The 24,633-nt window shown below is 48.5% G+C and overlaps 1 protein-coding gene across 1 annotated transcript in view; it reads left to right on the top strand.

Moving 5' to 3' along the window:
• The first annotated feature begins 10,904 nt into the window (after positions 1 to 10,904).
• LOC135511823 (putative pre-mRNA-splicing factor ATP-dependent RNA helicase DHX32) overlaps positions 10,905 to 24,633 on the top strand; it is a 47,787-nt gene continuing 34,058 nt past the window's right edge. Inside the window, exon 1 of the mRNA XM_064933301.1 lies at positions 10,905 to 11,463. Coding sequence (XP_064789373.1) covers positions 11,179 to 11,463 — 285 coding nt within the window. The 5' untranslated portion in view covers positions 10,905 to 11,178. The remainder of the gene's footprint in view (positions 11,464 to 24,633) is intronic.

Raw genomic sequence — 24,633 nt, 5'->3', positions numbered from 1 at the left:
AGATCTCTGCAGTTCATCCAGAGTGATCATGGGCCTCTTGGCTGCATCTCTGATCAGTCTTCTCCTTGTATGAGCTAAAAGTTTAGAGGGACGGCCAGGTCTTGGTAGATTTGCAGTGGTCTGATACTCCTTCCATTTCAATATTATCGCTTGCACAGTGCTCCTTGTGATGTTTAAAGCTTGGGAAATCTTTTTGTATCCAAATCCGTCTTTAAACTTCTTCACAACAGTATCTCGGACCTGCCTGGTGTGTTCCTTGTTCTTCATGATGCTCTCTGCGCTTTTAACGGACCTCTGAGACTATCACAGTGCAGGTGCATTTATACGGAGACTTGATTACACACGGGTGGATTGTATTTATCATTATTAGTCATTTAGGTCAACATTGGATCATTCAGAGATCCTCACAGAACTTCTGGAGAGAGTTTGCTGCACTGAAAGTAAAGGGGCTGAATAATTTTGCACGCCCAATTTTTCAGTTTTTGATTTGTTAAAAAAGTGTCAGGATTTGGCCAGGGTTGTTCCGGTTTTTGGTCACTAGATGCCCCCATTGTGCTTTTTGACCTTTTGCTTTCCCTTGATCCCCATTATTATTTGCACCTGTGCCTCGTTTTCCCCTGATTGTATTTAAACCCTTAGTTTCCCTCAGTTCTTTGCTCTGTGTTTGTATGTTAGCACCCAGCCCTAGTATTCTGTGTACTCTTGTTGATCCCAGTGGACGCTCTTGTGGAATTCTTTTTTTTGTTCTTGTTTATTTATTTTTGAGTATTTTTTGAGGCTTTTTATGCTTTACCTACCACCTTGTGGATTTACCTTTTTGTCTTGGAGGATTACCTTGTGGATTACCTTGTTCTTGTGGAATTCCTTTTGAGGTTGTGGAGTTACATGTTTTCCTGAAGGACTTCACTTTTTACTTTATTAAATACACCGTCTCAAGTACTGCTGTGTCTGCCTCATCTTCTGGTTTCTGCTGACTATTCGTGGCTCAGTTGGTTAAGTGACTGTTTCTCACTCCGGAGACCTGGGTTCGTAACCGGGTCCTGACAGAAACACAGAGCCAAAAATGAACCCAGAGGCAGCCAGTTCCCAGGACCTTGTTGCCATGCTGTCCCACCACCAGGAGACTGTCCAACCCCACGAAGCCGCCCTGGTTCAGCAAGAGGCCTTAATGGCTAGACATTCTCATCTTCTGTCGGAGATGCTGACTTCCATAAAGCAGATATCTGATCGACTTACCCCGGCAACAGTTCCCGTCCCAGTACCTCAGATTCACGTACCCATGGCGGTTAACCCCCTGGCTGAACCTCGTCTTCCACCTCCCCAAAGGTTCTCAGGTGATCCAAGTGCTTGTAAAGGGTTTCTCACCCAATGTTCTCTCTCCTTCGAGCTGCAACCCTCGTCGTTTCCCACCGACCGGTCTAAGATCGCATATATCATCACCCTGCTGTCGGAAAAAGCCCTGGCCTGGGCTACTGCTGTGTGGGATGCCCATAGTTCCTGCTATGCCAGCTACTCTGCCTTTGCTGAGGAATTCAAACGAGTGTTTCAAGGCCCAAGCAGTGGTTCTGACTCAGCCAAACAGCTCCTGACTCTCCACCAAGGTCGGCGCAGCGTGACGGACTATGCCAACCAGTTCCGCACGGTGGCAGCAGCGAGTGGCTGGAACAACGAGGCGCTCACGGTGTGCTTTCTGAAAGGCCTTCCCGACACTATCCAAGATGAACTGGCCACTCGGGAACCACCGGACAATCTCGAGTCCCTGATCAAGTTGGCCTCACGCATTGACCAGCGTCTGAGAGAGAGAGAACTCAACCGTAGACCTCTAGCCCCTATCAGTCCCAGCTCCGAGTCCCCACCTTTATCCTCGCTGGCTCCATCGGAACCCATGCAGATTGGACGCATCTCCCAGGCTGAGAGAGACCGCCGGATGAGGGAGCGACGCTGTCTATATTGCGGCAAACCGGGCCATTTCCGTTCCACGTGTCCCGGGCTCCAGGGAAACGCTCTGTCCCGTACAGACCGGGGGAACTGTAACGGGAAACATAACCTCCTCCCATCCGTCCAACTCCCGTCTGCTCATTCCAGTCACCCTCTCCTGGGACAACCACAAGCTTCACCTTCAAGCCTTGGTAGACTCTGGAGCCGCAGGTAACTTCATGGATGGTGTCTGGGCGAAGGAGAATGGCGTTCCCTCTGAACCTCTAAGTGAACCCATGAGGGTCACTACATTGGATGGAAGCCCTTTGGGATCTGGACTTGTCACTCATGTCACTACCTCCTTGCGACTTTCAGTTTCACAACACCAGGAATTGATGAACTTTCATTTGATCTCCTGTTCCGAGTTCCCTCTCGTCCTTGGATACCCCTGGCTTCACAGCCATAACCCTCACATCGACTGGTCTGTGGGCACTATCAAGCAGTGGGGTCCTACGTGCCAAGCTACTTGTATTTTCCCGAATTCCCCCAGTTCTACTCCCGAGTCTTTAGAATCCATCGACCTGACCCGAGTTCCCGAGTGTTACCATGACGTCAAACTGGTGTTTAGCACACAGAGGGCCACCATGCTACCACCCCATAGACCTTACGATTGCCCCATCGACCTGTTTCCGGGCACTTGCCCCCCCAGGGGTCGGATCTTTTCCCTATCTCCACCCGAACGAGCTGCTATGGATACCTACATCAAGGACGCTCTGGAAGCAGGCCTCATGCGTCCATCCACCTCCCCGGCGGGAGCAGGGTTTTTCTTTGTGGCCAAGAAAGACGGTGGATTACGTCCTTGCATCGACTACCTGGGACTCAATGCCATAACCGTCCGTAACCGTTACCCGCTACCCCTTATGGCCACAGCCTTCGAGCTGCTCCAGGAAGCAGTTGTTTTCACTAAGCTTGACCTGCGGAACGCATACCATCTTGTGCGGATCAGACCTGGTAACGAGTGGAAGACCGCTTTCAACACGCCTACTGGTCACTATGAATACTTGGTGATGCCCTTCGGCCTGACCAACGCCCCAGCGGTGTTCCAAGCGCTCATAAACGATGTGCTTAGGGATATGCTTAACATATTTGTTTTCGTTTACTTGGATGACATCCTCATCTTTTCGAGCTCCCTTCAAGAACACACAAAGCATGTCAGACAAGTACTCAAACGCCTCCTAGACAGCCATCTGTACGTTAAGCCGGAAAAATGTGAATTCCATTCATCCCGAGTACAATTCCTGGGATTTGTAGTGGAACCTGGTCGAGTCCAAATGGACCCCAGGAAGGTAGGGGCGGTAGCGGATTGGCCCACTCCCAAATCCATTAAGGAAGTTCAGCGTTTCCTGGGCTTCACAAACTTTTACCGCAAGTTCATCAAGAACTTCAGCTTGGTGGCAGCCCCTCTCTCAGCTTTAACCAAGGGTGGCAATGCAAGGTTTTTGTGGGGAAGAGAAGCTGAGACGGCCTTCCAAGGACTCAAGCAGCGCGTCCTCTCTGCTCCCATCCTGATACTACCGACTACGGATGAACCATTTGTGGTGGAGGTAGACGCATCAGAGGTTGGTGTTGGAGCTGTCCTGTCTCAGAGGGGTGAAGACAAGAAGCTTCATCCGTGCGCTTTCTTCTCACACCGGCTTACCCCGGCTGAGAGGAACTACGATGTGGGGGATCGTGAACTCCTAGCGGTTAAGATGGCATTGAAGGAATGGAGACACTGGCTCGAGGGGGCTTCTCACCCGTTTCATGTGCTTACGGATCACAAAAATCTGGAGTATATCCAGCAGGCGAAGCGGTTGAACTCTAGACAAGCTAGATGGTCTCTCTTCTTCAGTCGATTCCAGTTTATCCTCACCTATCGGCCCGGGTCGAAGAATCTCAAACCGGATGCCCTGTCCCGAGTCTACGCTCCTGCCATTCGAGATGACACGGACATGCCTGTCCTTCCTGCTGCTAAGATTGTGGCTCCGATCTCGTGGCAAGTTGAGGATACCGTGAGACGTGCTCAAGCTATCGAACCGGACCCGAAAGGAGGTCCTGCCAATCGGTTGTTTGTCCCCAAGGCAGTGAGAACTCAGGTCCTTCTGTGGGGGCACTCCTCTCGCTTCACCTGTCACCCGGGCGTAGGTCGCACCTTGGAGTTCATCCAGCGTAAGTTCTGGTGGCCTACCATAAGAGAAGACGTTGCCACTTTCGTCAATGCCTGCCCCGTGTGCTGCCAGGGCAAATCTTCTCACCTCTGCCCTCAAGGACTCCTTCACCCTTTACCTGTTCCCCACAGACCCTGGTCCCATATCTCATTGTACTTTATTACTGGCCTTTCTCCATCCCATGGCAACACTACTATCCTAGTCATAATCGACAGGTTTTCAAAGGCGGCCAGGTTCGTCCCTCTGACTAAGTTACCTTCTGCCAAGGAAACGGCTGAGTTGGTAATTAATCATGTGTTTCGAGTCTTCGGCATTCCTCAAGATATGGTTTCTGACAGAGGTCCCCAGTTCGCCTCAAGGTTTTGGAAGGCCTTCTGCCAACTCATGGGAGCTTCTGCCAGTCTATCTTCAGGGTACCATCTGGAGTCCAACGGCCAAACAGAGAGGATGAATCAAGAGCTGGAAACCACCCTCCGATGTATGACTCGTAACAACCCGTCCACATGGTCGTCCTTTATTGTTTGGGCCGAATACGCGCACAACACCTTGCGCTCCTCCTCCACTGGTATTTCCCCGCACGAGTGTCAGTTTGGCTATGCCCCTCCATTGTTCCCGGACCAGGAGGCAGAAGTCAGAGTGCCTTCAGCCTTGAAGTTCGTCAGACGCTGTCGGCTTATGTGGAGGAAGACCCGTCTTAATCTTATGCGTACCAACAACAAGCCAACAGACGTCGCCGTCCCGGGCCTACCCTGCGCCCCGGCCAGAGAGTCTGGCTCTCCACAAGAGACTTACCACTACGGGTGGAGTCTCGCAAGCTGTCCCAAAGATACATCGGTCCCTTTAAGGTTGCCAGGAGAGTTAACCCATTTTCTTATCGCCTACACTTACCCAGATCCCTTAAAATTAATCCCACATTTCACATTTCCTTATTAAAACCTGTTGTTTTTTCTCCCCTTGTCCCGGCAGACAGACCTCCCCCTCCGCCTCGTGTCATTGGAGGCCAGCCGGCTTATACCGCCCATCGGATACTGGATTCCTGCCGGGTGCAGCGGTCCTGGCAGTATCTGGTGGACTGGGAAGGCTACGGTCCCGAGGAGCGCTCCTGGGTTCCTGCCAAAGACATACTGGACCCTGACCTCATTCGTCAGTTCAGGGCCCTCCACCCCGAGAGAGCTGGTAGGAACGTCAGGAGCCGTTCCTAAGGGGGGGGATTCTGTCAGGATTTGGCCAGGGTTGTTCCGGTTTTTGGTCACTAGATGCCCCCATTGTGCTTTTTGACCTTTTGCTTTCCCTTGATCCCCATTATTATTTGCACCTGTGCCTCGTTTCCCCTGATTGTATTTAAACCCTTAGTTTCCCTCAGTTCTTTGCTCTGTGTTTGTATGTTAGCACCCAGCCCTAGTATTCTGTGTACTCTTGTTGATCCCGGTGGACGCTCTTGTGGAATTCTTTTTTTTGTTCTTGTTTATTTATTTTTGAGTATCTTTTGAGGCTTTTTATGCTTTACCTACCACCTTGTGGATTTACCTTTTTGTCTTGGAGGATTACCTTGTGGATTACCTTGTTCTTGTGGAATTCCTTTTGAGGTTGTGGAGTTACATGTTTTCCTGAAGGACTTCACTTTTTACTTTATTAAATACACCGTCTCAAGTACTGCTGTGTCTGCCTCATCTTCTGGGTTCTGCCGACCATTCGTGGCTCAGTTGGTTAAGTGACTGTTTCTCACTCCGGAGACCCGGGTTCGTAACCGGGTCCTGACAAAAATTTTGAAATATCCAATAAATGTCGTTCCACTTCATGATTGTGTCCCACTTGTTGTTGATTCTTCACAAAAAAAATAGTTTTATTTCTCTATGTTTGAAGCCTGAAATGTGGCAAAAGGTCGCAAAGTTCAAGGGGGCCGAATACTTTCGCAAGGCACTGTATATGAATACAGAAGGAAGTAGTTGTCTTTCTTTCAAAATGTTTAGCCGTTTCTGTTGCACCTGAGTCCAACTGGTTTCTGAAACAACGGTCTGCTTCGTTCTCTAACAGCAGCTTGACAGAGTCTTCATAAGTTGTTCAGGAGAGTATTCTGAATGCCAGAGGGACATCACATCTCTTTATGACTGTTGTTGTCGTGAAGTCAGGAAACAGTGTAAGGTATAAATCCAGACTATAGTCCTATTAGCTAAGGTATAACTCCAGACTATAGTCCTGTTAGCTAAAATATAACTCCAGACTATAGTCCTATTAGCTAAGGTATAACTCCAGACTATAGTCCTATTAGCTAAGATATAACTCCAGACTATAGATATAGTCCTATTAGCTAAGACGTAACTCCAGACTATAACTATAGTCCTGTTAGCTAAGATATAACTCCAGACTATAGTCCTATTAGCTAAGATATAACTCCAGACTATAGTCCTATTAGCTAAGATATAACTCCAGACTATAGTCCTATTAGCTAAGATATAACTCCAGACTATAGTCCTATTAGCTAAGGTATAACTCCAGACTATAGTCCTGTTAGCTAAGGTATAACTCCAGACTATAGTCCTGTTAGCTAAGATATAACTCCAGACTATAGTCCTATTAGCTAAGATATAACTCCAGACTATAGTCCTGTTAGCTAAGGTATAACTCCAGACTATAGTCCTATTATATAAGATATAACTCCAGACTATAGTCCTATGAGCTGAGATATATATCCAGACTATAGTCCTATGAGCTAAAATATAACTCCAGACTATAGTCCTATTAGCTAAGATATAACTCCAGACTATAGTCCTATTAGCTAAGGTATAACTCCAGACTATAGTCCTGTTAGCTAAAATATAACTCCAGACTATAACTATAGTCCTATTAGCTAAGATATAACTCCAGACTATAGTCCTATTAGCTAAAATTAAACTCCAGACTATAGTCCTATGAGCTAAGATATAACTCCAGACTATAGTCCTATTAGCTAAAATTAAACTCCAGACTATAGTCCTATGAGCTAAGATATAACTCCAGACTATAGTCCTATTAGCTAAGGTATAACTCCAGACTATAGTCCTGTTAGCTAAAATATAACTCCAGACTATAACTATAGTCCTATTAGCTAAGATATAACTCCAGACTATAGTCCTATTAGCTAAAATTAAACTCCAGACTATAGTCCTATGAGCTAAGATATAACTCCAGACTATAGTCCTATTAGCTAAGGTATAACTCCAGACTATAGTCCTGTTAGCTAAAATATAACTCCAGACTATAACTATAGTCCTATTAGCTAAGATATAACTCCAGACTATAGTCCTATTAGCTAAGATATAACTCCAGACTATAGTCCTATTAGCTAAGATATAACTCCAGACTATAGTCCTATTAGCTAAGGTATAACTCCAGACTATAGTCCTGTTAGCTAAAATATAACTCCAGACTATAACTATAGTCCTATTAGCTAAGATATAACTCCTGACTATAGTCCTATTAGCTAAAATATAACTCCAGACTATAGTCCTGTTAGCTAAGGTATAACTCCATACTATAGTCCTATTAGCTAAAATTAAACTCCAGACTATAGTCCTATTAGCTAAAATTAAACTCCAGACTATAGTCCTGTTAGCTAAAATATAACTCCAGACTATAACTATAGTCCTATTAGCTAAGATATAACTCCAGACTATAGTCCTATGAGCTAAGATATAACTCCAGACTATAGTCCTATTAGCTAAGATATAACTCCAGACTATAGTCCTATTAGCTAAGATATAACTCCAGACTATAGTCCTATTAGCTAAGATATAACTCCAGACTATAGTCCTATGAGCTAAGATATAACTCCAGACTATAGTCCTGTTAGCTAAGGTATAACTCCAGACTATAGTCCTATTAGCTAAAATTAAACTCCAGACTATAGTCCTATGAGCTAAGATATAACTCCAGACTATAGTCCTATTAGCTAAAATTAAACTCCAGACTATAGTCCTATGAGCTAAGATATAACTCCAGACTATAGTCCTATTAGCTAAGGTATAACTCCAGACTATAGTCCTGTTAGCTAAAATATAACTCCAGACTATAACTATAGTCCTATTAGCTAAGATATAACTCCAGACTATAGTCCTATTAGCTAAAATTAAACTCCAGACTATAGTCCTATGAGCTAAGATATAACTCCAGACTATAGTCCTATTAGCTAAGGTATAACTCCAGACTATAGTCCTGTTAGCTAAAATATAACTCCAGACTATAACTATAGTCCTATTAGCTAAGATATAACTCCAGACTATAGTCCTATTAGCTAAGATATAACTCCAGACTATAGTCCTATTAGCTAAGATATAACTCCAGACTATAGTCCTATTAGCTAAGGTATAACTCCAGACTATAGTCCTGTTAGCTAAAATATAACTCCAGACTATAACTATAGTCCTATTAGCTAAGATATAACTCCTGACTATAGTCCTATTAGCTAAAATATAACTCCAGACTATAGTCCTGTTAGCTAAGGTATAACTCCATACTATAGTCCTATTAGCTAAAATTAAACTCCAGACTATAGTCCTATTAGCTAAAATTAAACTCCAGACTATAGTCCTGTTAGCTAAAATATAACTCCAGACTATAACTATAGTCCTATTAGCTAAGATATAACTCCAGACTATAGTCCTATGAGCTAAGATATAACTCCAGACTATAGTCCTATTAGCTAAGATATAACTCCAGACTATAGTCCTATTAGCTAAGATATAACTCCAGACTATAGTCCTATTAGCTAAGATATAACTCCAGACTATAGTCCTATTAGCTAAGATATAACTCCAGACTATAGTCCTATGAGCTAAGATATAACTCCAGACTATAGTCCTGTTAGCTAAGGTATAACTCCAGACTATAGTCCTATTAGCTAAGGTATAACTCCAGACTATAACTATAGTCCTATTAGCTAAGGTATAACTCCAGACTATAACTATAGTCCTATTAGCTAAGATATAACTCCAGACTATAGTCCTATTAGCTAAAATTAAACTCCAGACTATAGTCCTATGAGCTAAGATATAACTCCAGACTATAGTCCTGTTAGCTAAGGTATAACTCCTGACTATAGTCCTATTAGCTAAGATATAACTCCGGACTATAGCTATAGTCCTATTAGCTAAGGTATAACTCCAGACTATAACTATAGTCCTATTAGCTAAGATATAACTCCTGACTATAGTCCTATTAGCTAAGATATAACTCCAGACTATAGTCCTATTAGCTAAGATATAACTCCAGACTATAGCTATAGTCCTATTAGCTAAGATATAACTCCAGACTCCAGTCCTATTAGTTGAAATATAACTCCAGACTACAGTCCTGTTAGCTATAGTCAAATAATTAACATCCAATCACATTAACCGTTACTCTCTCGCGGGAAATCCACTCATGGTCCTTATGTAGCCAATCGTAGCTGCTGCTCATGTTGGTATCTGTACTGATGGCGCAAACGCCATGTCAGGGAGACACAGTGGAGTGGTAACGCGCGTGCAAGCAGTTGCTCCTGACGCCACTTGGGTCCACTACAGTATCCACTGAGAGGCTCTTGGGTACACTGCAGCATCCACTGAGAGGCTCTTGGGTACACTGCAGCATCCACCGGGAGGCTCTTGGGTCCACTGCAGCATCCACCCAGAGGCTCTTGGGTCCACTGCAGCATCCACCCGGAGGCTCTTGGGTAAACTGCAGCATCCACCGAGAGGCTCTTGGGTACACTGCAGCATCCACCTAGAGGCTCTTACTGCCAAGGAAATGCCTGATAGCTTGAAAGACGTTTTGGACACTACAGTGAAAATGGTTATGAAATGGCGAGCTTGTTAGCGGTGGTGCGCGCTAAGAGCGTTTCAATTGGTGACGTCACTCTCTCTGAGACCTGAAGCAGTGGTTCCCCTTGCCCTGCAAGGGCCGCGGCTTTTGTGGTAACGATGCACGATGCTTCGAGGGTGACTGTTGTTGATGTGTGCAGAGGGTCTCTTGTTCGAGCCGAGGAGAGGGACGGAAGCTATACTGTTAGACTAAGGTATAACCCCAGATGACCTAATGTAACAAAACGGTGACTGTCTAGAAAATAACACTAGTTAACTCTATGACAGCATATGCATTAGGTTTAATTTCTTTCAGACTGCAGAACCAGCAATATACAATCTTAACAGAGTGTACCATAACTGATGAACGGGCATGACACTTTATGCCATGGGTGGCCAAACAGAGCTAACATAAGGCCACGCCTCCAACAACGGGTTTGTCAAAACAAGCATTGTGATTGGTTGAGACGCGTTCTAAATCATACTTTAAAAAAAATGTTTAGCGCGTGTAAATCTATGTATGTTCTCCATCTGAGAATTCCCTGCAGCATCCGCTGTCCCATCCGCCCAGCCAGCCAATTCATTAACTTGATCTCCACTATAAAAAAAACAAAAAACATCTGGACTTTATTTCCCCTTGCTTCTATGGTTGGAATGGAACGGTATCAAACACATCAAACATATGGAAATAACATTTGAATATGTTCCTATAATTCCATTCCAGCCATTACAACGAGCCCGTCCTCCTATAACTCATTCCACCAGCCTCCACTGGTGCACACCCCCTCTCCCTGTCAATTTTATTCGATTATTATAAGAGGGTTATTAGTCTACAGTCGGCCTAGTGGTCACGTGATCATGTGAAGGCGCACATTAATTCTTGTTCACGCGACTCGTGGAGCCTATGCAAATCACCCCACGTGTTTGACCATGCCAGTGGTCAATAGCGCAACAGGTCGCTGCGGATTGACAGACGAGAACCGATGATAGAGTTTTAATCCGACATAAGAACAAAAAACTGCATGTTGTTTGTCCTGAAATCTCTTCACATTTGTCAACAAAACATTAACGGAAATCTGTTTGGATTATACATTGAACTCCAAGTCAACGTTGGGATTGTTACATGGATTATAATGTGTCGGTGAGTTCATTTTTTAGAAGGATAAACGGTTCTCTGTGCCTTTTGATTATATCTGTTGGCAACAGTTGTTGCTCTCCCGACGGGATCCTCGATCATTTCCATGGCGGAGAGATCAACCATGTCCGAGCAGGACAAGCATTTGATGGAGAAAGAGATTTGTTCGGATTCGGAAACTGCTGACTGGGTGGAAGAAGCTTTTGTCTTCGGAGAGGATCTGGAGTTGAACCGATTTGATGGATTGCCTTTCTCCTCTCGTTATTATAAACTACTGCAAGAGAGACAGTCTCTACCTGTTTGGAAAGCGAGAGAGGAATTTTTGGATATCCTGGTGAACAATCGACTTGTTATAGTATCTGGTACAACTAAAACTGGGAAAAGTACACAGGTGAGTGTGGAATTAATAGGAGAGTATTCAGATCTAAAATAATATTTTCAACAAATTTCTAAAATAATAATAGAGAATAACAATATTTCCCCTTTGATTCCCAATACAGTATCTAGTATTTATATAATTATGTATTGCTTTTGTTGCAAATGTCTTAATTGGTATAGGGGCGGCATGGTAGCCTAGCGGTTAGAGTGTGGGGGCGGAAGGGTAGCCCGTTGGAGCGTTGGACTAGTAACCGGAAGGTTTCAAGTACAAACTCCCGAGCTGACAAGGTACAAATCTGTCGTTCTGCCCCTGAACAGGCAGTTAACCCACTGTTCCCAGGCCGTCATTGAAAATAAGAATTTGTTTTTAACTCACTTGCCTGGTTAAATAAAGGTATAAAAAAATAGTAGCATACATTATATACATGACATGTGGAAGACGTCTAATTAGGCAACAAAAACACGCCAGCTACTTCATAGTCTGCGACCGATACCTTTTCTAATGTCCTGCTATTAGCTTTTTCTCCAGATCTCATCCACATCATAATTCCTTACACTGGAGTTTTTTTATATAAGTGTAGTATAGAGTTGTTATTGAAGCAAAAAATTAGTGACAGCATTCAAGTAATAGACTTCTACCAGGATCTTGTTGTAAAGTGTGAAATGCCAGCTGGCTGCATTGGGAAGGTCAGTCTTCCATTGGGACCCTTATAAATATAGCTCCAGCCTGCAGGGAACCTGATATTAATACCATTAGCTATGTTTTCGTCCCAAATGGCACCCTACCGCCTACGACAACACTACTGTTGTCCTGGACCCTGTAGGATCTGGTCAAAAGTAGTGCACTCCACAGGGAACATCATGCTATTTGGGACAGAGAGACTCCTATGTCTTAGACCCTGAAGCTGCACATACGACTTTAGATATGACTCTGTTTACTTACAGCAGAATCCGCTAGCCCTGGTCCCAGATCTGATCTCACTAGCCCTGGTCCCAGATCTGATCTCACTAGCCCTGGTCCCAGGTCTGATCTCACTAGCCCTGGTCCCAGATCTGATCTCACTAGCCCTGGTCCCAGATCTGATCTCACTAGCCCTGGTCCCAGATCTGATCTCACTAGCCCTGGTCCCAGATCTGATCTCACCTAGCCCTGGTCCCAGATCTGATCTCACTAGCCCTGGTCCCAGATCTGATCTCACTAGCCCTGGTCCCAGATCTGATCTCACTAGCCCTGGTCCCAGATCTGATCTCACTAGCCCTGGTCCCAGATCTGATCTCACTAGCCCTGGTCCCAGATCTGATCTCACTAGCCCTGGTCCCAGATCTGATCTCACTAGCCCTGGTCCCAGATCTGATCTCACTAGCCCTGGTCCCAGATCTGATCTCACTAGCCCTGGTCCCAGATCTGATCACACTAGCCCTGGTCCCAGATCTGATCACACTAGCCCTGGTCCCAGATCTGATCTTACCTAGCCCTGGTCCCAGATCTGATCGCAATAGCCCTGGTCCCAGATCTGATCTCGCTATCCCTGGTCCCAGATCTGATCTCGCTAGCCTGGTCCCAGATCTGATCTGATCTCACCTAGCTTGGATCCAGATCTGATCTCACTAGCCTGGTGTCAGATCTGATCTCACCTAGCCTGGTCCCAGATCTTATCTCTCTAGCCTGGTCCCAGATCTGATCTCACCTAGCCCTGGTCCCAGATCTGATCGCAATAGCCCTGGTCCCAGATCTGATCTCGCTATCCCTGGTCCCAGATCTGATCTCGCTAGCCTGGTCCCAGATCTGATCTAATCTCACCTAGCCTGGTCTCAGATCTGATCTCACTAGCCTGGTCCCAGATCTGATCTCACTAGCCCTGGTCCCAGATCTGATCTCACTAGCCTGGTGCCAGGTGTCAGATCTGATCTCTCCGGCCTGGTCCCTGATCTGATCTTGCTAGCCCTAGTCCCAGATCTGATCTCTATAGCCTGGTCCCAGATCTGATCTCACTAGCCCTGGTCCCAGATCTGATCTCACTAGCCTGGTCCCAGATCCGATCTCACTAGTCTGGCCCCATATCTGATCTCACCTAGCCTGGTCCCAGATCTGATCTCACTAGCCTGGTCCCAGATCTGATATCACTAGTCTGGTCCCATATCTGATCTCACCTAGCCTGGTCCCAGATCTGATCTCGCTAGCCTGGACCCAGATCTGATCTCACCTAGCTTGGATCCAGATCTGATCTCACTAGCCTGGTGTCAGATCTGATCTCACCTAGCCTGGTCCCAGATCTTATCTCTCTAGCCTGGACCCAGATCTGATCTCACCTAGCTTGGATCCAGATCTGATCTCACTAGCCTGGTGTCAGATCTGATCTCACCTAGCCTGGTCCCAGATCTTATCTCTCTAGCCTGGTCCCAGATCTGATCTCACCTAGCCTGGTCCCAGATCTGATCTCTCTAGCCTGGCCTCAGATCTGTTGGTGCTTCTGCCTGCTCCATTGCTATATTGTGAAGCCATGTCGAGAGAGCAGAAGCAGACAGGCATCCAGGTTAAGAATCCACTCCTTTCATATGATGACTGAGTTCATGGGTTTAATATGACCAAATACCTGTAAATACCCCAATTCCCATTAGTCACGTATGCATCACTTTAGTAGTTAATATCCCCAACCTAACCCAGTTGTCCAATGAGTCTAGGAACAGATGTGAGTATTGAATGGCCTCTCCCTCTCACTGTAATCTGATTTAGATGTTTTCGAAGCAGAAGTATGAGCACATGGTTAATGGGTATATGGCTATTCATTCCAGGGGTTGTGCACTGTGCTGTGTCTTTGTTTGAGCCAGAGATGTTTTAAACAAAAATCCATTGTATCTTGGAAAACTCTTTTTTTTTTTACTTTTATTTAACTAGGCAAGTCAGTTGACAGCCTACACCGGCCAAAACCGGACAATGCTGGGCCCAATTGTACGCCGCCCTATGTGACTCCCAATCACGGCCGGTTGTGATACAGCCTGTAATCGAACCAGAGTGTCTGTAGTGATGCTTCTACCACTGATATGCAGTGCCTTAGACCACTGTGCCACTCGGGTGGTTGATGCAAGTCCCATGGGATCTCTTTCCTGCAGTGCTTCCAAAAACATAGTTCAATTAGATCCTAATTAAATTCTATTCTATTCAATTATATTCTATTATATTCAATTAGATTCTATTCTATTCAATTAGATTCTATTCTATTCAATTAGATTCTATTCTATTCAATTAGATTCAATTAGATTCTATTCTATTCAATTAGATTCTAGAACTACGAGTATAAACTTCAGAGAGGATTGTTGGCATTTGTTCTGCCTGTGTGCTACACAGGGAATGTCCCTAGGTGCTGAATGACACTGATTATGGCGAAATTGATGATCTGGCTATGAATGTCTCACGGTCACATTCCCAGAGACAAAGAGTCTGACTCTGGCTCTGAAAATGCCCTTCTTCAAGGCAAGAACGGAAAATTTGACATACCAATTAGGATCTGGATAAACATACTTGAATCAGCTATACAACTCATTGCCCTTTATGGTTGTGAGGTCTGGGGTCCGCTCACCAACCAGGAATTCACAAAATGGGACAAACACTAAATTGAGACTCTGCATGCAGAATTCTGCAAAAATATCCTCCGTGTACAACGTAGAACACCAAATAATGCATGCAGAGCAGAATTAGGCCAATAACCGCTAATTATACAAATCCAGAAAAGAGCCATTAAATTCTACAACCACCTAAAAGGAAGTGATTCCCAAACCTTCCATAACAAAGCCATCAGCTACAGAGAGATGAACCTGGAGAAGAGTCCCCTAAGCAAGCTGGTCCTGGGGCTCTGTTCACAAACACAAACAGACCCCACAGAGCCCCAGAACAGCAACACAATTAGACCCAACCAAATCATGAGAAAACAAAAAGATTTTTACTTGACACATTGGAAGAATCAATATCAAAACTGACAAAACTAGAATGCTATTTGGCCCTACACAGAGAGTACACAGTGGCAGAATACCTGACCACTGTGACTGACCCAAACTTAAGGAAAGCTTTGACTATGTACAGACTCAGTGAGCATAGCCTTGCTATTGAGAAAGGCCGCCGTAGGCAGACATGGCTCTCAAGTGAAGACAGGCTATGTGCTCACTGCCCACAAAATGAGTTGGAAACTGAGCTGCACTTCCTAACCTCCTGCCCAATGTATGACCATATTAGAGACACATATTTCCCTCAGATTACACAGATCCATAAAGAATTTGAAAACAAACCGATTTTGATAACCTCCCATATCTACTGGGCAAAATCCTACAGTGACCAATCACAGCAGTAGGATTTGTGATGTGTTTTAAAAAAGATATATGTATTTAACCTTTATTTAACCAGGTGGCCAGTTGAGATCAAGTTCTCATTGACAACTGAGACCTGTCCAAAATAAAGCAAAGCAGTGCGACACAAACAACAACACAGAGTTACACATGGAATAAACAAGCGTACAGTCAATAACACAATAGAAAAATCTATATGCAGTGTGTGCAAATGTAGTAAGGCATTCTAGTACCTGTTGTAAGATTAGAGAGGTATTCATTCGAGGCATTCTAGTACCTGTTGTAAGATTATGTCATGTCTTGTTATGTCTGTTCCTGTCCTTTCTCTTCACTCTCTCTCTCTGCTGGTCTTTTTAGGTTACCTTCTCTGTCTCTCATTCTTCAGCTGTTCTACATCTCCTCTAACTAGTTCATTCACTCTTTCACACCTGTTCTCTCTTCCCCCTCTGATTAGGTCTCTATTTCTTTCTCTGTTCCTGCTACTTTCAGTGTCTGATTCTTGTTTGTGTTTTTTGATGCCAGAAGCAAGCTGTCGTCTCGTTTGCTTCCACCTTGTCCTGTCCTGTCGGAGTCTGCCTGGCAGGTGCCACCTGCACTATACTAACGTTCTTTTTGTTCCGCTGACAACGTTGGAAGAGGATTTATGCCATTCCTGTTTTTTCATTAAAGAACTCTGTTTTCTGTTAAAACCGCTTTTGGGTCTTCACTTAAGTTCATAACAGAAGAATCAGACCAAGAATGGACCCAGCGGCTCCGGACCCTTTTCACTCCGCCGTCGAGATCCAGGGAGCGATGCTAGGCAGACACGAGGAGGAATTCTCTGCTGCTCGACATGCCGTTGAGACCCTGGCCGTCCAAGTCTCCGACCTCACAAGACAGGTTCACCAACTCCACCTCGATCCACCGCCCACTTCCAGGGTTTCCGAGTCTCCGGAGCCCAGGATCAACAACCCGCCGTGTTACTCTGGGGAGCCCACTGAGTGCCGCTCATTCCTCACTCAGTGTGATGTGGTGTTCTCTCTCCAGCCCAACACTTACTCCAGGAGCGCAGCCCGCATCGCCTACGTCATTTCTCTCCTTACCGGACGGGCGCGTGAGTGGGGCACGGCAGTCTGGGAGGCGAGGGCTGAGTGTATTAACCAGTATCAAGACTTTAAGGAGGAGATGATACGGGTTTTTGACCGTTCTGTTTTTGGGGAGGAGGCTTCCAGGGCCCTGTCTTCCCTATGTCAGGGGAATCGATCCATAACGGATTATTCTATTGAGTTTCGCACTCTCGCTGCCTCAAGTGACTGGAACGAGCCGGCTTTGCTCGCTCGTTTTCTGGAGGGTCTCCTCGTCGAGGTTAAGGACGAGATCCTCTCCCGGGAGGTTCCTTCCAGTCTGGACTCCTTAATAGCTCTCGCTATTCGCATAGAGCGACGGTTTGATCTTCGTCGCCGAGCTCGAGGAAAGGAGCTCGCGTTCTCCGCTGCTCCCCTCCACATCACTGCCACCTGCCGCATCACTGCCACCCTCCTCCGCCGGCTCGGATGCTGAGCCTATGCAGCTGGGGGTATCCGCATCTCGGCCAAGGAGAAGGAACGGAGAATCACCAATCGCCTCTGTCTCTACTGCGGCTCCGCTGGTCATTTTGTCACCTCATGTCCAGTGAAAGCCAGAGCTCATCAGTAAGAGGAGGGCTACTGGTGAGCGCAACTACTCAGGCCTCTCCTTCTGGATCACGCACTACTTTTCCGGTCCATCTCCGCTGGCCCGGTTCATCTGCTTCCTGCAGTGCCTTGATAGACTCTGGGGCGGAGGGCTGTTTTATGGACGAGACCTGGGCTCGGGAACATGACATTCCTCTCAGACAGTTAGGGGAGCCCACGGCCTTGTTCGCTTTAGATGGTAGTTCTCTCCCCAAGATTCAGCGTGAGACGCTGCCTTTAACCCTCACTGTCTCTGGTAATCATAGCGAAACCATTTCTTTTTTAATTTTCCGTTCACCTTTTACACCTGTTGTTTTGGGTCATCCCTGGCTAGTGCGCCATAACCCTTCTATTAATTGGTCTAGTAATACTATCCTATCCTGGAATGTTTCTTGTCATGTAACCTGTTTAATGTCTGCTATCCCTCCTGTTTCCTCTGTCTCTACTTCACAGGAGGAGCCTGGCGATTTGACAGGGGTGCCGGAGGAGTATCACGATCTGCGCACGGTGTTCAGTCGTTCCAAGGCCACTTCTCTCCCTCCACACCGGTCGTATGACTGTAGTATTGATCTCCTTCCGGGAACTACTCCCCCCCGGGGTAGATTATACTCTCTGTCGGCTCCCGAACGTAAGGCTCTCGAGGATCATTTGTCGGTTTCGCTCAACGCCGGTACCATTGTCTCCTCCTCCTCTCCCGCCGGAGCGGGGGTTTTTTTTGTTCAGAAGAAGGACGGGTCCCTGCGCCCATGCGTGGATTATCGAGGGCTGAATGACATAACAGTTAAGAATCGTTATCCGCTTCCTCTTATGTCTTCAGCCTTCGAGATCCTGCAGGGAGCCAGGTTTTTCACCAAATTGGACCTTCGTAACGCCTACCATCTCGTGCGCATCAGGGAGGGGGACGAGTGGAAGACGGCGTTTAACACTCCGTTAGGGCACTTTGAATACCGGGTTCTTCCTTTCGGCCTCGTTAACGCTCCAGCTGTCTTTCAGGCACTAGTTAACGACGTCCTGAGAGACATGCTGAACATTTTTGTTTTCGTTTACATGGATGATATCCTGATTTTTTCTCCGTCTCTCTCGATTCATGTTCAGCACGTGCGACGCGTCCTCCAGCGCCTTTTGGAGAACTGTCTTTATGTGAAGGCTGAGAAGTGCATTTTTCATGCCGCCTCTGTCCCTTTTCTCGGTTCCGTTATTTCCGCTGAGGGCATTAAGATGGATCCCGCTAAGGTCCAGGCTGTCATTGATTGGCCCGTTCCTAAGTCACGCGTCGAGCTGCAGCGCTTTCTGGGCTTCGCTAATTTCTATCGTCGTTTCATCCGTAATTTCGGTCAGGTGGCAGCTCCCCTCACAGCCCTTACTTCTGTTAAGACGTGCTTTAAGTGGTCCGTTTCCGCCCAGGGAGCTTTTGATCTTCTTAAGAATCGTTTTACATCCGCTCCTATTCTTGTTACACCTGACATCTCTAGCCAGTTTGTTGTTGAGGTTGACGCGTCAGAGGTGGGCGTGGGAGCCATTCTTTCTCAGCGCTCTCTCTCTGACGGCAAGGTCCATCCTTGCGCGTTTTTCTCTCATCGCTTATCGCCGTCAGAACGTAACTATGATGTTGGTAATCGCGAACTGCTCGCCATCCGCTTAGCCCTAGGCGAATGGCGACAGTGGTTGGAGGGGGCGACCGTTCTTTTGTCGTTTGGACTGACCATAGGAACCTTGAGTACATCCGTTCAGCCAAACGACTTAATGCGCGTCAGGCTCGTTGGGCTCTGTTTTTCGCTCGTTTCGAGTTTGTTATTTCTTATCGTCCGGGCTCAAAAACACCAAGCCTGATGTTTTATCTCGTCTCTTCAGTTCTTCTGAGGTCTCCACCGACCCCGAGGGGATTCTCCCTGACGGGCGTGTTGTCGGGTTGACTGTCTGGGGAATTGAGAGGCAGGTAAAGCAAGCACTCGCTCACACTCCGTCGCCGCGAGCTTGTCCTAGGAACCTTCTGTTCGTTCCCGTTCCTACTCGTCCGGCCGTTCTTCAGTGGGCCCACTCTGCCAAGTTAGCCGGCCACCCCGGCGTTCGGGGTACGCTCGCTTCCATTCGCCAGCGTTTCTGGTGGCCCACTCGGGAACGTGACGCGCGTCGATTTGTCGCCGCTTGTTCGGTCTGCGCGCAGACTAAATCTGGGAACTCTCCTCCTGCCGGCCGTCTCAGACCGCTTCCCATTCCCTCTCGACCGTGGTCTCACATCGCTTTAGATTTTATCACCGGACTGCCTTCATCAGCGGGGAAGACAGTTATTCTTACGGTTGTCGATAGATTCTCTAAGGCGGCTCATTTCATTCCTCTCGATAAGCTCCCTTCTGCTAAGGAGACGGCTCAGATCATTATCGAGAATGTTTTCCGAATTCATGGCCTTCCGTCTGACGTCGTTTCCGACAGAGGCCCGCAGTTCACGTCTCAATTTTGGAGGGAGTTTTGCCGTTTGATTGGGGCTTCCGTCAGTCTCTCGTCCGGCTTTCATCCCCAGTCTAACGGTCAAGCCGAACGGGCCAATCAGACTGTTGGTCGCATTTTACGCAGTCTTTCTTTTCGTAACCCTGCGTCTTGGTCAGAACAGCTCCCCTGGGCAGAGTACGCCCACAACTCGCTTCCCTCGTCTGCTACCGGTCTATCCCCTTTTCAGTGTAGCCTCCGCTGTTCCAGCCTAATAGGGCGCAGACTGTGAGGGCCGCTAATAAGCGTAGGACCAAGAGTCCTAGATATTGTTGCGGTCAGAGAGTATGGCTCTCCACTCAGAACCTTCCCCTTAAGACAGCTTCTCGCAAGTTGGCCCCGCGGTTCATTGGTCCGTTCCGTATTTCCCAGGTCATTAATCCTGTCGCAGTGCGACTTCTTCTCCCGCGCTATCTTCGTCGCGTTCACCCGGTCTTCCATGTCTCCTGTGTTAAGCCCGTTCTTCGCGCCCCCGCTCGTCCCTCCCCCCATCCTTGTCGAGGCGCACCCATCTACAGGGTTCGTAAGATTTTGGACATGCGCCCTCGGGGCCGTGGTCATCAGTACCTAGTGGATTGGGAGGGGTACGGTCCTGAGGAGAGGAGTTGGGTTCCCTCTCGGGACGTGCTGGACCGTTCGCTGATCGATGATTTCCTCCGTTGCCGCCAGGTTTCCTCCTCGAGTGCGCCAGGAGGCGCTCGGTGAGTGGGGGGTACTGTCATGTCTTGTTATGTCTGTTCCTGTCCTTTCTCTTCACTCTCTCTCTCTGCTGGTCTTTTTAGGTTACCTTCTCTGTCTCTCATTCTTCAGCTGTTCTACATCTCCTCTAACTAGTTCATTCACTCTTTCACACCTGTTCTCTCTTCCCCCTCTGATTAGGTCTCTATTTCTTTCTCTGTTCCTGCTACTTTCAGTGTCTGATTCTTGTTTGTGTTTTTTGATGCCAGAAGCAAGCTGTCGTCTCGTTTGCTTCCACCTTGTCCTGTCCTGTCGGAGTCTGCCTGGCAGGTGCCACCTGCACTATACTAACGTTCTTTTTGTTCCGCTGACAACGTTGGAAGAGGATTTATGCCATTCCTGTTTTTTCATTAAAGAACTCTGTTTTCTGTTAAAACCGCTTTTGGGTCTTCACTCAAGTTCATAACAGATTAGATAGGTATTCATTCTAGGCATTCTAGTACCTGTTGTAAGATTAGAGAGGTATTCATTCTAGGCATTCTAGTACCTGTTGTAAGATTAGAGAGGTATTCATTCGAGGCATTCTAGTACCTGTTGCCACAAGAAAAGGTCAACTAGTGAAGAACAAACCCCATTGTAAATACAACCCATATTTATGCTTATTTATTTTCCATTTTGTACTTCGTTGCAACACTGTATAAAGACATAATATAACATTTGAAATGTCTTTATTCTTTTGGAACTTTTGTGAGTGTAATGTTTACTGTTCATTTTTATTGGATATTTCACTTTTGTTTATTATCTACCTCACTTGCTTTGCCAACGTAATGTTAACATATGTTTCCCATGCTAATAAATCACCTTGAATTGAATTGAATTGAGTGACAGTGTGAAGCTAACTGTGAATTTCCCCTGAATAACATGGGTCTTAAGGCCCTCCCTCCCCTCTCTCCCTCCCCTCTCTCCCTCCCCTCCCCTGTCTCTCCCTCCCCTCTCTCTCTACCTCCCCCTGTCTCTCCCTCCCCTCTATCTCTCTCTCTCTCTCCCCTCACCTCCCTTCCCTCCCCTCTCTCCCTCCCCTCCCCTGTCTCTCCCTCCCTCCCCTCTCTCTCCTCTCCCTCCCCTGTCTCTCTCTCTCCCTCCCCTCTCTCCCCTCCCTCCCTCCTCTCTCTCTCTCTCTCCCCTCCCCTCTCCCCCTCTCTCCCCTCTCCCTCCCATCTCTCTCTCTCTCCCTCCCCTCTCCCTCCCCTCTCCCCCCTCTGGCCTCCAGCTGTTAGGTACTAATCCTCTGAAGCTGTCACTTGCTGCCACAGCAGTTTAGCACAATACAATTAGTAGGAGCTGGTCCTTGTCACTAGTGTGTCACCGGCTCCGGGTTGTGGTCGACACCGGCTCCGGGTTGTGGTCGACACCGGCTCCCTGTTGTGGTCGACACCGGCTCCGGGTTGTGGTCAGTTCCCGCTCAGCCCAGTCAAAACTGTTCGCTGCTCTGGCCCCCCAATGGTGGAACAAACTCCCTCACGATGCCAGGACAGCGGAGTCAATCACCACCTTCCGGAGACACCTGAAACCCCACCTCTTCAAGGAATACCTAGGATAGGATTAAGTAATCCTTCTCACCCCCCCACCCCCTAAATGATTTAGATGCACTATTGTAAAGTGGCTGTTCCACTGGATGTCAGAAGGTGAATTCACCAATTTGTAAGTCGCTCTGGATAAGAGCGTCTGCTAAATGACTTAAATGTAAATGTGGTCGACACCGGCTCCCTGTTGTGGTCGACACCGGCTCCCTGTTGTGGTCGACACCGGCTCCGGGTTGTGATCGACACCGGCTCCCTGTTGTGGTCGACACCGGCTCCGTGTTTTGGTCGACACCGGCTCCAGCTCCATGTTGTGGTCGACACCGGCTCCGGGTTGTGGTCGACACCGGCTCCCTGTTGTGGTCGACACCGGCTCCGGGTTGTGGTCGACACCGGCTCCGGGTTGTGGTCGACACCGGCTCCCTGTTGTGGTCGACACCGGCTCCCTGTTGTGGCCGACACCGGCTCCGTGTTTTGGTCGACACCGGCTCCGGCTCCATGTTGTGGTCGACACCGGCTCCCTGTTGTGGTCGACACCGGCTCCCTGTTGTGGTCGACACCGGCTCCGAGTTGTGGTCGACACCGGCTCCCTGTTGTGGTCGACACCGGCTCTGGGTTGTGGTCGACACCCGGCTCCGGGTTGTGGTCGACACCGGCTACCTGTTGTGGTCGACACCGGCTCCCTGTTGTGGTCGACACCGGCTCCCTGTTGTGGTCGACACCGGCTCCCTGTTGTGGTCGACACCGGCTCCCTGTTGTGGTCGACACCGGCTCCGGGTTGTGGTCGACACCGGCTACCTGTTGTGGTCGACACCGGCTCCCTGTTGTGGTCGACACCGGCTCCCTGTTGTGGTCGACACCGGCTCGGGGTTGTGGTCGACACCGGCTCCGGGTTGTGGTCGACACCGGCTCCCTGTTGTGGTCGACACCGGCTCCGTGTTGTGGTCGACACCGGCTCCGTGTTGTGGTCGACACCGGCTCCGTGTTGTGGTCGACACCGGCTCCGTGTTGTGGCCGACACCGGCTCCGTGTTGTGGTCGACACCGGCTCCGTGTTGTGGTCGACACCGGCTCCGTGTTGTGGTCGACACAAGCTCCGTGTTGTGGTCGACACCGGCTCCGTGTTGTGGTCGACACCGGCTCCCTGTTGTGGTCGACACCGGCTCCGGGTTGTGGTCGACACCGGCTCCGGGTTGTGGTCGACACCGGCTCAGTGTTGTGGTCGACACCGGCTCCGTGTTGTGGTCGACACCGGCTCCGTGTTGTGGTCGACACCGGCTCCCTGTTGTGGTCGACACCGGCTCCCTGTTGTGGTCGACACCGGCTCCCTGTTGTGGTCGACACCGGCTCCGGGTTGTGGTCGACACCGGCTACCTGTTGTGGTCGACACCGGCTCCCTGTTGTGGTCGACACCGGCTCCCTGTTGTGGTCGACACCGGCTCCCTGTTGTGGTCGACACCGGCTCGGGGTTGTGGTCGACACCGGCTCCGGGTTGTGGTCGACACCGGCTCCCTGTTGTGGTCGACACCGGCTCCGTGTTGTGGTCGACACCGGCTCCGTGTTGTGGTCGACACCGGCTCCGTGTTGTGGTCGACACCGGCTCCGTGTTGTGGTCGACACCGGCTCCGTGTTGTGGTCGACACCGGCTCCGTGTTGTGGTCGACACCGGCTCCGTGTTGTGGTCGACACCGGCTCCCTGTTGTGGTCGACACCGGCTCCGGGTTGTGGTCGACACCGGCTCCGGGTTGTGGTCGACACCGGCTCCGTGTTGTGGTCGACACCGGCTCCGTGTTGTGGTCGACACCGGCTCCGTGTTGTGGTCGACACCGGCTCCGTGTTGTGGTCGACACCGGCTCCCTGTTGGGGTCGACACCGGCTCCGTGTTGTGGTCCACACCGGCTCCCTGTTGTGGTCGACACCGGCTCCGTGTTGTGGTCCACACCGGCTCCCTGTTGTGGTCGACACCGGCTCGGGGTTGTGGTCGACACCGGCTCCGGGTTGTGGTCGACACCGGCTCCCTGTTGTGGTCGACACCGGCTCCGTGTTGTGGTCGACACCGGCTCCGTGTTGTGGTCGACACCGGCTCCGTGTTGTGGTCGACACCGGCTCCCTGTTGTGGTCGACACCGGCTCGGGGTTGTGGTCGACACCGGCTCCGGGTTGTGGTCGACACCGGCTCCCTGTTGTGGTCGACACCGGCTCCGTGTTGTGGTCGACACCGGCTCCGTGTTGTGGTCGACACCGGCTCCGTGTTGTGGTCGACACCGGCTCCGTGTTGTGGTCGACACCGGCTCCGTGTTGTGGTCGACACCGGCTCCGTGTTGTGGTCGACACAGGCTCCCTGTTGTGGTCGACACCGGCTCCGTGTTGTGGTCGACACCGGCTCCGTGTTGTGGTCGACACCGGCTCCGTGT

This window comes from Oncorhynchus masou, chromosome 24, assembly GCF_036934945.1.
Source record: "Oncorhynchus masou masou isolate Uvic2021 chromosome 24, UVic_Omas_1.1, whole genome shotgun sequence".
Lineage (NCBI taxonomy): Eukaryota > Metazoa > Chordata > Actinopteri > Salmoniformes > Salmonidae > Oncorhynchus > Oncorhynchus masou.
This window is presented reverse-complemented; position numbering and strand designations above follow the sequence as displayed.